This window comes from Sciurus vulgaris (genome assembly GCF_902686455.1).
Source record: "Sciurus vulgaris genome assembly, chromosome: 1".
NCBI classification, from domain to species: Eukaryota; Metazoa; Chordata; class Mammalia; order Rodentia; family Sciuridae; genus Sciurus; species Sciurus vulgaris.
The window spans coordinates 17,444,926-17,457,868 of NC_136461.1; the positions used below are offsets into that span (position 1 = coordinate 17,444,926).

Consider the following 12,943-nt stretch of genomic DNA (forward strand, 5'->3'; position numbering starts at 1 on the left):
GGCTGGCAGTGACGGCGAAAGCATAGGAAACTGCCCCTTTTCCCAGAGGCTCTTCATGATCCTTTGGCTCAAAGGAGTCGTATTTAGTGTCACAACTGTTGACCTGAAAAGGTAAGACGTGGTTGTGGTTTGGGATCAGTTTAAATTGAGAGTACGTACATTACTGTCTTCAGTTTGATCCTTTTCTTCCATCCTTTACTTCGATTGCATTTCAAGGAAATGTATTTTGTTAACCTCTGCTGGTTTGTGGACAGCCTTAACTGGTGTAAGTATTATGGACAACCAAGGTCAGGGAATTGCACGTGGCCTCTCGTCTTTTTCGGAACCTCTTATGTGTTTACCTTAAACTTCATGAGCTACATTTTAGTGTGTTTACAGTGCAATCCTTGAATTTTACTGGGGACATGGAGCAATGGAGAAGTGTCTCAGCAGACATCTTCTTGGTCTAAAATGTGCTAAAAAATATGACCTTATATAACTAAGATCCTGAAAGATAAGGATGGGATTTTTAGAAGACTGAATACTGTTGTGATCTATTTCATTTAATACTTTTCTATTTCATTTCCTACTTTTCAGGGAATAAAAAGAAGTTTTGTATTATAACAGTTTTAATCACATTTTGTAAATGGAATTGTAAAATGAGCAATTATGCGTGACCCTGTGATTGTTCTTACTGAGTTTTTTTTTCTTTTTTGGGGGAGGGAGCACTGGGGATTGAGCCCATGTGAATTCTTCCACTGAGCGACATCCCAGCTCTTTTTATTTATCTTTATTTTCAGCCAGGGTCTTCCTAGGTCACCAAGGCTGGCTTCAAGCTTGCGTTCCTCCTGCCTTAGCCTCCCCAGTAGCTGTGATTACACGTGCACAACACCATGCCCAGCTTGTTCTTGCTAGATGAAGACTTGTTTCTAGCTTTCTCTGCATAGGCCAGAGTGAAGAAGAGCCCTGACAGAGTGCTCTTTTTTTATTCAGGAACTTCTATTCTTCCTGGCAAATTCATACTCCCTCCTCCCCAGGAGACTTAAATCAAGCATTAAGAATGGTTGTACCAATGGTCAATCTAGGATTGGGCAGGAGAGATGTATTCCTCTTGACACAAATGCCACAGCATTGTTTGCTGTTTATTTTTTTAAGCATATCAAAGTCATGAACAGTGTCCAGAGAAAAATGTGGATAAACTGTCACTTGTGGTAGGTGGCAGAATTGATGTGTTATGCCTCTGTGAACATCACATCCTGAGAGTATCTGAAAGCCGACATTCCATTCCCAGGGCGAGGTTAGCATACTTTGGGGTCTCTGTCCATGCCTTAAAATTTATTCTTTACTTGTGCCCAGGGTAGCTTCTTGAAATGGTACAGTCTTAAATTTATTAATTGAAAATCTTTCTTAAAATCTTCTAGGAAACCTTTTAGTTAGGTGTGTGGATGTAGAAATGAGCCATCGAGGATGGTAGAGCTAAAGCTGCAGGTTCTTGAAGACATTACCTAATTCATGTTGGAGAGCTATTTTAAGAACGAAATCAGTCATGTAGTTACCCTTCTATTACTTTCCCCCCGCATGCATTCAAAAAGGAAGTTTCCCAGTATAACTCCTAAAAATAGACCACGCCACTAGGCACACACCCTTACTCTGTCCTTAAATACATGGATTTCTCCTTTTCCATTTTTGGCTTTGAGCAAGTGAGTTGCCTGCCACACTTTGAAAAAGCCTTTGCTCAACACAGAGCTTGATTGTGCCATATTCCAGTCCCGGTGGATCTGGTTCGGAAGACGGGGGAATTCCATGGCTAGTTCATCTGTTTTTTCTCATTACGGATTTTTTACGGCATTATTATCAATATTGAGGACCCGTTTATGACTCAGAGTAATGTAGTCTACTTTAAAAAAAAGTAAAAAGTGACACACAGAGGAAGGCATTCAGCGCCTCACGACCAGGAAAGAGGACGTGTTTTTCCTGGGACTTTGTGCAAAATCAACAACCCAGGGCACTTAAACTTGAAACCTGTGTTTTTCTGTTTTTCTTTTTTTGGGGGGGTGTTTCTTCAGGAATTTGAGGTCTCTGTTATGTCTAAAAAATGCTCCTTAAGGACAACTAAAGGTGTACAAGTGGTACGTGACACTGAGTCCTTCCACCTCAGCCCTGGGAGTGGTCACAGGCTTCCCCTCACAGAAATAATTGGCTTTGAAGTTTAGTCTTTATCCTTCCAGACCTTTTCCATGAGTTTACTTACATAGAATCTTGAACAAAGCCAGACATGGTGGTGCGCGCCTGAAATCCTAGCGACGCAGGAGGCTGAGCCTGGAGGATCACGAGTGCAGAGCCAGCCTCAGCAATTTATCAAGTCCCTGAGCAACTTAACAAGACCCTGTCTCTAAATAAAACGTAAAAAGGGCTGGGGATGTGGGTCAGTGGTTAGGCATCTCTGGGTTCTATCCCTTGTGTGTGTACACACACACACACACACACACACACACACACAAAAGAATCTTGAACAGAATTTTAAAGAGAAAATATTCCAAGAGAGTAAATAAATGAATGTAAAATAAAATAAAGTCACAGAGAAATGAAACACATTACGGTAAAAAGTAGCTTTCACAATAAGTTCTTAATTTTAAAGCATTCAGTGTGACTTTAGAAATCTGTGGGGGAGAAAATACCTATAAGTGCTTATTTTACTGCCTTTCTTGGTAATTGCCCAATTCTTCTGTGAAAAGTACTGATCCCAGAACAAACCAGTGGAGAGCAGTAGAACCCCCCCTGAACGCTATTCAGAAGCCCACTCTCTGCTCTGAAAAAAACGATTGTTGCATGACATTTCATCCATAAGAACAAACCCATTTCTAGTTCTGGCTCTGATCACACATTCTCTTTCAGTCTTAGCTGGTGTTGATGACTGTGCTGGTGTTTTCATGTGTCCTCTGTGAGGCTTTGAACAGTTTCCCATTACTTGCTTTGAGTGCAGCCTTTCTCCTTTAGTAGGAGTTATTTCCGAACCTAATTTTCTGTTCATGTTGCAATTGTATTACAGACATTTTAGCTAAAAAAATATCTGGGCTTCAGAAAGAATTTACATTTACATGAAGTGTCATTTGAACAAAAGCCACAGACAAACATGCAAAAATATTAAACACAGGGGCACAATTACAGGTATTATCACACGTCATTTGGTGGGGACCATCCATGGTACAGGACAAAGTCCCAGGCATTGCTGGCTCTGTAGAGAGTGCCCTGCCACTGACATCCCCGGGATCCCAGGCAAGCGGCCTCATCTCCTTGAGGTCAGCTATTTGTATTTAAGTTCAGGATAAAGGAGGGGAATGTAGACTAATGTGTCTTCAGTCTGGTCTATGTGCTAGGGACTGTTCAGGGTGCTTTTTACTATTTTCAATCCATTTTCCAGCCCTGGTATTCTCTGAGAGAATAAAGACCACTTTTTAGAAGTCTAGGAAAGGTGTGTTTCTGTTTGTCCATTCTCACCCTAAATGATCTCTCAATGTTTGCATTGTCAGTAACGACTTCCTTCTGTTTCAAATGCAAGAGTACCATTTGTAATGGGTTGTGTAAATCTGACTCAGGTACAAGTTATTGTAGCAGCAACGTAAAGTTTTGGAATATTGTGACAGTTTAAACTTTAACAGTTTCATAGTAATTAAAAATGTTACAATGGAGCTATGAAACTGTATCTTAAAGATCTATTATAAACTCAGAACAAAATCTGATTTCCAAATTCCACAAATAGTTTTACTTTCATTATCATGCCTCTGTAGTTCTTCTCTCCTGAAAAATGTCTTCAGAAAGTTGAGAAATCAGTTCAGTAGATCCTCAGTAAAGCAGTGTTAGTGACACATGTAGAGACTAACTGGAACACAACAGGCCAGCCTTTTAGAGAAATCACCCGTTTCCTGCTGCTGACCGTTCAGGAAAGTACTCTTCACTCTTCCTGCTGATGAGCTCCATGAAATCCCTAGAACAGTTCAAGGTAACTGTTTTCTGGATGCATTCTCAATCCCATATATGCCCTGTGTCTGTCTACCTTTGTCTTTCTTTCCTTTTTTTTTTTTTTTTTTTTGCGGTGCTGGGGATCGAACCCAGGGCCTACTCTACCAACTGAGCTATCTCCTCAGCCCTGCCTTTGTCTTTCTGTCTTTCCTACACACACAGGGACAGGGAGATCTTTGCCACCACAAGTTTTTATGTTCTTTTCGAGATGATTTCAACGATGATAGATAAATCCTGTTGAGGATGCTAAGAGCTGAATTAGGAAAATTATTAGTGAAAGTACTTCTGAACCTTACTCAAAAATGGCATTATTAAAATACATTAAAAATTATAGAAGTTGTATTTATAATCTTTTTGTTAGGGGCAGTTGTGGCTCATCGATAGCTCCCAGAAAAACGCTCCGCAGACACGAGATATCACACAAGGGACTTTATTTTATGCCAACGATTCACATCTTCTGGGGGGCTGGGGGGAGAAGGGAAGAAAAGATGGCGTATGGCTTCTCCCAGATATTGGAATTTCGGGGGCTGGGAGGAACCAATCGGGGAGGAGAATTCTTGCAGGCTGACTGATGGACCAATAACATGTTAGGACGGTACCGTGGGAGGCAGCAAGATGGCGGCAGCGTAAGCCGGAAATTCCTGTAATGTAAGAGGCGGGTGGAGCTGCAGATTGACAGGTGGTGGGGAGGCTGGATTCCTTACACTTTTCATGTATGCTATTTTTAAAAATATTGTTCCACAAATAGATATTGAAGTAGATAAAGATTAGCAGTGTGCCACATTTATTGAAATCCATAAAATCCTTTTACTGCTTACACTGAGACACATAGATAGACAATAACCAGGAGTCTTGGTGTCTTTGTGTGTGTTTTGGTGAGTCCATTAAGGTCCTTCAGTGATCTTAATATTAGTCAAGCCAAATGATAGCAGATCTAGTAAGGAATAATTAGTAGGAATAATGTGTTCTGAAACAAAGGATTCTGTGGGATTAATTTTCGTGGGGAGGGGATTATTTGTTTTTATGTAGTGTCCAGTATTCTGTTGATATGTGTGAATTAATTTTGTGCCTCGAAAAATGGCACCTGTAAAAAGTAGTGCTACTTAAAAGATAAGTTCTACATTCTTAGACTTTTTTCTTCATTTAGCCATCGGCTAGTTACAGATAGGTCATCCTCACAAGCCGGCTCCAGTGTTGGATAACTATGCTGAGCTCCTTTTATACCAACCAGCTGGAACTGAGCTACCAGCCCAGTGTCCTCCAGTTGGTCCAAGCGTAGGGAATTAAATTTTAATTGGAGACGCTTAAGTTGATGAAAGTGTTAGATCCTATAGGGCTCCTCCCTTTTGTTCTTCATTACCCTGTTTCCTGTTTTGTTTCTCTTCATTCCTTTCTTCATCTAGAAACAAACTGAGAGAGAACAGAAGAGTTTGTTTTATCCAGAAGAAACAGGTTCGTGGGGAGACTTCCAGACACTGAGGACTAGCCTTGCCTTTTTTCAAGGCCTGGGCCTCGTGCCCTTGCTGTTTCTAGATGTCACTTAAGGGAACATTTGAATGAGTTTGAATGAGTTTTTGAGTATTTATTGAAGACCTTTTATGAAATAAACCAAAGATGTCCTATTTTTAGCTATATTGTTTTTCAGTTCATTTTCATGTTTCTCAAACTGCAATTCCTGCAGTATTAAGTATCTGCGAAGCATCTGTGACATGAACCTTTGTGTGTCAAACAGAATACCTGAGGCCTTGGAGTGCCTGCTGAGAACTAGATGTCACACTCTTAGTCTCCATTTGGTTGATAGTCTCTTGTGAGAGAATCACCCCTCTGCCTGGAACTTGTCCCTTTAGGTGCAGTCTGCTAATGCATTTAGAGGGATCATAGCTTCTTCTCAATCTACTTTTACTCTGAATAACCTGAGATGGTTGTCCTGCATCTCAACAGTTAATTCTGGAAAGTAATTTCATTACCTTTGTAGTTTTTTAAAATATGTGTAGCTTTTCAGAAATGGATTACTGGGAAATTGGTAGTTATGTGCCTGGTTTCACGTTCCTTGGTTGAATATATCCTCTAAATCAGGGTTTATTATTATAAACTGGCTAATAATGCAGGATCTCCAGTTATGAGCCATTAGCTGTATTCAAGTTAAAACTGCTGATCCTGTCCTCTGTGTAGTGCTCAGTTAATGCGATTGGAAAGCAGGCATGACTTCTGTCGGCATACTTTGTTTAGTTCATATCCTCAGGCACTATCTGATTTATTTATACAGGCAAAGCAGATCTACAGATGAGGAAATCCAGGCCCAGAGAGCTTGGGATCTACTTGGTCATGTAGTGAGTAAATGACAGCTATTCAGTTTGGGACTTTAATCCAGTCCACTGTATTCCATCTTTGGTTCTTTCTTCTCCGCCATGCCACCTTAGTCCCTCCTCTAATGTTTTTGCTTGGAGAGTTTAAAAGCTGTCATAATTAATTATAGAAGTAATAGTTGTTATTTGTTTTGGTTCCTCTCACAGGCTATTTAAAAGCCCGGCGTACTTCCCCTTTATCCAACTGTACCCCGTTCATGAAAAAATTATTTGTAAAAGGACAAACTTGTGTTATTATTGTCTTATGTTTAGGCACATAATTTGCTGTGTGTTGTAAAATTGCTGATTGATGTGCTTTATGACTTTAGAATGAGAAAATTGTTTTCCAGGTGATCACAATTTATACATGACAAGAGGAAAGAGCGTTCCACTCATCCTGGCATCACTCCATGGCTGGTGTGTGTGTGTGTGTGTGTGTGTGTGTGTGTTTTCCAGTGCTGGGGACAGAACCCAGGGCCTGCATCTGAAAGGCAGGCACTCTCTCACTACCACTGAGCTACCCCCAGCCCCTCTTTTGTGTACTTTATACAAGTTTTATTAGCCTTCTTGCTTTGGTGAGATATTTTTTCTTACCTTTGTGCTAGTTTTTGTTTTAACTTTCTAAAACATTTTCTCTTCTTTTAGTACTGCGAATAGAACCCAGGGGCACTTTACCACTGAGCTACATCCTCAGTCTCTTTTACTTTACATTTTGAGACAGGGCATTGCTAAGTTGGCCAGGCCGGCCTCAATTGCAATTCTTCTGCCTCAGCCTCCTGAGTCACTGGGATTACAGGCATGTGCCACCAGACCCAGCCTGTTTAACTTTTTTAAATTGAAAAATATTAAGATTTGAAAATAAATATATGAACCCTGAACTTTTGGGGTCTCTAGACTCTTGATTATGTATAAGAACTTCTTGAATTGAAGAGTAAGTATATTGCCAGTGGGAACAAATGAGTCTGTGAGTGAGTGACTTCTGAACTAAAGATGACTGTGGTCTTGAACATACAGGATTCTTTCATCTTTCAATAAAGAACAGATGTCTGGATGATAAAGAAATAAAAGAAACCAATGAGGTGAAGGATAGAAAAGAATTAGTTCTTCTGCCTTTGGGCCAGCCGCACCCCAACATGCAACTGCATGGTGCTGAGCTCCACGGCTCTTGCCTGACAAGCCTTCTGTTTTGCTCTCAGTGAGTCCTGGCTGTGTTCTGTTTCTCCACCTGAGAGTTGGCACTCAGAGAGAGAGAGGCTGATTACCCTAGGGCTTCTGTGAACACTTTAATTTTCTTTTTCATTTATTGCTAGTATCATTGTTTCTGTTAATGTTGTTACAAACATCTGCCAAAATATAAAAAATCACTTGCAAAAAAAAAAAAAAAAAGAATTAGTTCTCTTAGTTAGACCAAAATACCTGACAAGACTAATTTAGAGGAGAAAAGATTTATTTTGGTTCATGGCTTCAGCATACTCAGTTCATGGTTGGCCAACTCCATTTTTGCTCTGGGCCTCAGTGAGGTAGAACGTCATGGTGGAAGGGCATGGCAGAGGAAGATGCTCAACTTGAGACAGTCAAGAAGCAAAGGGAGAGAGAAAGGGCAGAGAGAAGATAAACCCTTCCAGAGCATTCTCCCGGTGACCCATAGGTCCCACCTCTCAGGAGTCCATTCATCCGGCAGCGGATTGATGAGCTCACCCTCAGCACCTAATCACTTCCCAGAAGCCCCACCTCTGAGCACATGAGACTTTGAGGGACAGTCTAGATCCAAACCATAATAGTTATAATTTGGAGTTGAATACTTACAAAAAGTAACTGTAACATTATATGCGTACCCCTATTTTAATGAATATAGGTCTGGAAGACCTCAGGTTTCATGCATCTCATCATTTTGTACTCACCTTTACCTTGTCAGACTAAAGGTGCTCAGGGAAAGAATCAGGGTTGAAAATCAAATCAGACCTTTTAGAAGTCATCTTTTGGAGCTTAGGTTGTCATTGAAGTTGATAGAAAATGTGTCTTTGATTGGAAGAGCGAGCAGCCCTAGAGCTTGGATGGAGGGGGGTTTCTAAGTTAGAACATTGGATTAATCAAATAGTTAAATAAGTGTTTGTGTCTTTGATTGGAATGTGAATCTTCGAAGACAGAAGAGGTACTCTCCAACCTGGATTGAAAGATGGAGCTCGAGAGAGAAATCGAATAAATGAATGAACGAGACCAGGGCTAAGGATGGATTGTAGGGCCCTCTGTTTTGAAAATTCTTTTAACAACCAAGTATTTCATCTTCATGATCCACTTAAAGATAACTTTTATTTCATTCAGATTCTGTGCATTTGTGTTCAGGAAGGAAGGAAGAAGGCAGGCAAGCTAGCTCCTCCTGTGTATGAGCTATAATGAGAGGGGGGAAGTTCTTTGAAGTAATATATATATTTTTTAAGTTTAAAGTTTAATTTTTTAATTAATATTGGAAATTTTCAAACTTATACAAGAATAGAATAAACTTCTCCATAATCCCATTAGTTACCAAGATTTTACTATGTTTGCTGAAATGTTTTAAATCTTACTACATTTTCTTGGCTGAAATGTTTTGAAGAAAATCCTGGGCATTATGTCATTTCACCCGTGCTAACCTCATTGATGTCTCCAAACAACAGGGACATTTTCTTACCTGACCACGATGCCATTGTTATGCCTAGTTCTTATAGTTTATAATCGAATTTTCCTGGTTATTGCCAAAGTATCTTTTTTATCTGTGGCAGGTCTGTTCAAATCAGTGTCTAAACACATATCACTCATTGTATTTGGTTATGTCCCTGAATTTCTTTCTTTCTTTTTAATAATAGTCCCTCCTGAATGTCTGCCTTAATTGAAGAGGAGACTTGTATCTGTGTCAGTGTTAACATGTCACATGCCAGGTAGCCAAGGTAAATTTGGAAAACTGCACTGTGCGTGAGAGTGGTCAGGCAGATAGTGCCCTAGTACAGGAGGGTGGTGTTGACCTCACGGACTACTCTGGGCAAGGGGTTGCCTGGATCACACTTTGAGAAAACCCCCAAGGTTGATTAGATTAGTTTTTTGGGGTAGGAATGCTTCATGGCACTTTATGCCTCATGGGTTTTTTTTTTTTTTTTTTTTTTTTTTTGCGGTGCTGGGGATTGAACCCAGGGCCTTGTGCTTGCAAGGCAAGCACTCTACTAACTGAGCTGTATCTCCAGCCCTGCTTCATGTTTTATCATCAAGAGACACACTGTATCTGGTCATCCCATTTATGTATTCAAATATTCATGGTGGGCCTGGGTGAGGCATTCTGCTTTTTAGCTGTTTAGTAACAGTATTCCTTGCTATTAGTGGTAGTAGTAAGTATGAAGTTTTGCTATCTTTATTAGTATTTTATGGTATTTTCAGTTTTTCCTAATTAATAAGAGGAAAAAAATGGCTTCATTGTTTAGTTTTTAATTCCTTGGACAGTTGTGATATTTGACATATTTCCATGAGTTCACTTATCTATCTCCTATTAATTTCTTTTAACACATTCCAATTTGATCTTTTGATGACTTTCAAAAGTGTGAACAAAAATCCTTTTAATATAGATTTTAAGTCTTTTTCACTATAATATTTTATAGTGCCTTTTCCCATTGATTATGCTATTGAAATAATTTTTTTTTTGTACCAGGATTGGGGCGCTCAACCACTTTTTAAATTCTATTTAGAGACAGGGTCTTGTGGAGTTGCTTAGGGCCTCACTAAGTTGCTGAGGCTGGCTTTGAACTTGAGATCCTCTTGCCTCAGCCTCTTAAGCCTCTAGGATTATAGGCATGTGCCACCATGTCTAGTTATTGTAGTAATTTTGATAATTTGTTATATTATCTGGTGATCTTTTTCCTTCTTAAGTCTGAACTCCTTTGAAAATGAAGAGAAGTAGCACCAAGATTTGGAATCTTATCGTTGAGAAAGACTGCAGGATCAGCTGTTCTCCTGTATTTTATCCTACTCCCTCCCCAAAAAGGCCTAGATAGTTTCCATTTTAGGCACAGTTGGTACCAGAGTCAAAAATCAGAGATTGACTTTCCCAAGCCTTTCCCCACCCCTTGTTCTACCACCATCTCTAATAAGCACCTTAGTTAAATTTGGAATGAGAATGAAGGACTTTGTTTTTTGGTTGAAAGATGAAAGATACTTAATGGTCTTACCATAGAATATGTGCTTTGCGGTGATTGGCTGTCTATTGAAGGACTTTTGCAACTCTTAGACTTAGTGAAAAAAAATTCTGTATCTTATTTATTCTAAAATACTTTTTAAAATTTAGAACCACTCTTGAGAATTTAAAGTATTGTTGGTTTTTTTTTTTTTTTTGTACTGGGGATTGAAACCAGGGGTACTTTCCCACTGAGCTACACCCCCACTCTTTTAAGTTTTTTTATTTTGAGGAAGAGTCTCACTAAATTGCTTGGGGCCTTGCTAACTTACTGAGGCTGCCTCCAACTTGTAATCCTCCTGCCTCAGCTTCCTGAGTTGCTGGGATTATAGGCTAAAGTATTTTTACTTTCCTAGTGTTTTAAACAAACAAACAAACAAAAACTCTCATTTTGACCTCTATTTTGCCTAACAGGAAGCCTGCAGACCTGCAGAACTTGGCTCCCGGGACCCACCCACCATTTATAACTTTCAACAGTGAAGTCAAAACGGATGTAAATAAGATTGAGGAATTTCTTGAAGAAGTCTTATGTCCTCCCAAGTAAGTATGTGCATGGAAACATTTCCATCTTTTTGTAGCTTTGTATTATTTGTGTTTAGAGACCCTTTACCTGATGGTACTTAACTTCTCATAGCATTGATTTAGAATGGCAAGGTGTCTTTTCTAAGTTGCTTGTAAATTAATGCTATATAGATGTCAGAAATGACTTCTTGCTAGGCCAGTAAGTCATACTGGGAAAGGTAGGAATGTGTCTAAGCTCTTGGGAATTGGTGAAAGCAGGTTTGAGACATATGGGAAGGGTCAGGAAAGACTCATTTGTGGGCTGTTGGCCCCCAACCCAGAGAGTCCAGGGAAGAGGAGGGTTGGGAGCAGATAGGTCCCACGGACCCCAGGCAGAATGTCTGAGCAGGCATGTGGTGCGTGCTGTTGGATTTGCTCTCACTCAGTTTTAAAGGTAACTTTCTGAAAAGTCCAGGGCAAGTGACTTTTCACACTGTTGTGGGATTTATATTTACTTATTTCTTGGAGGTATTCCAGATCTCCAAGTTGTACATATAATACAAGGGTAGTTAACTAAATTGCAGACATTCAGTTTTGGATCCTGCTGTAATCTTGGCATAGATTCAAAACATTATTAGTTTCTTTTAGGCTTTTTCAGTTTCATTATCCCAAAAGCTGATGTGTTTCTTTTCGTTTAACCCAAGCCTTTCTTGTTAGTTATCTTGACTTTTACCCTCCATGTTCAGATAAATTTCCCAGGAATGGGATTATTAGGTGAGAGGGTTCTAATATCAATTGCTTATTATCCATCCATTCACTTGTTAATTCCTTCATTCATTCTGCAGTTACTGGGCACAAAACAGTGTAGATACACTAGTGAATACGACATAGTCCCTGCCTTCAGTCAAGTTTGGGAGGGGTGGTGAGTGGAAGGAATAAGGCTTTAGAGAAGAGGCAGCGCTTGAAATAAGCCTGATTTAAAGGGAAAAAAAGTGGCATCTAGCAGATGAAAGAGGAGTGACAGGCATTTTAGGGTACAGGACTCATTTTGAAGAAATAGTGTTTCTTTTGGGGAGCAGGAGGCGTGGCTGCGGGCCATAAGGGCTGGGTGGAGGCAGGAAGGCTGCTGGAGTGGGTTAACCGAGTTCCTCCTACACCAGCCCACTGCCCACTGAGAGCAGAGCGGCCCCTGCTTGGCAGTCCCCGGCCAGCCTTACGACTAGAAAGGGTTCTCTCAGTCCTTTTTTTGTAATTCCAAGAGCCTGTTCTCTGCCGGCCTTCCTTCTTTCTAAGAGCTTTAGACTTCTTTCCTCTCTTTTCCCCACTTTCTATCTACCTTTCAACTCCAATAAAGTATCTCCAGACCAATGTTAATAAAACTATCTTAAAGTAGAGAAACTTTGAATGACTTACTCATTCTTTATGAAGAAAACTATATATTTTTTTTTTTTTGGGGTACTGAGCTATCTCCCCAGCCCCTATATTTTGTTTTAAAGCACTGTATGAAGTACTTACTGTTTAAACTCCTCCAAGGTTTTTCTGTTTTGTTTTTTGGGTACTAAGGATTGAACTCAGGGGCACTCAATCACTGAGCCACATCCTCAGCCCTATTTTGTATTTTATTTAGCGGCAGGGTCTCACTGAGTTGCTGAGGCTGACTTTGAATTCTCTATCCTCCTGCCTCAGCCTCCCATGCTGCTGGGATTATAGGTGTGTGCCACCATGCCTAGCCAAGTTTAAGTTTTAGAAATCAGTGTGTTGATCATATATATACCACTTTAGTCGAATGGACATTTTCCCATATTCCTTTCTAGTCTCCTTCAACAACAGTAAAAAAATCAAGAATTTTTTATTATTCCTTCTTTTTCCTCTCAGGGGTATTGACCTTAAGAGAAATGATAGT

The 12,943-nt window shown here is 40.0% G+C and overlaps 1 protein-coding gene across 1 annotated transcript in view; it reads left to right on the forward strand.

Moving 5' to 3' along the window:
* CLIC4 (chloride intracellular channel 4) overlaps positions 1-12,943 on the forward strand; it is a 64,471-nt gene that overhangs the window by 35,114 nt on the left and 16,414 nt on the right. The window contains exons 2-3 of the mRNA XM_079130680.1: positions 2-111; positions 10,954-11,079. Coding sequence (XP_078986806.1) covers positions 2-111; positions 10,954-11,079 — 236 coding nt within the window. The remainder of the gene's footprint in view (position 1; positions 112-10,953; positions 11,080-12,943) is intronic.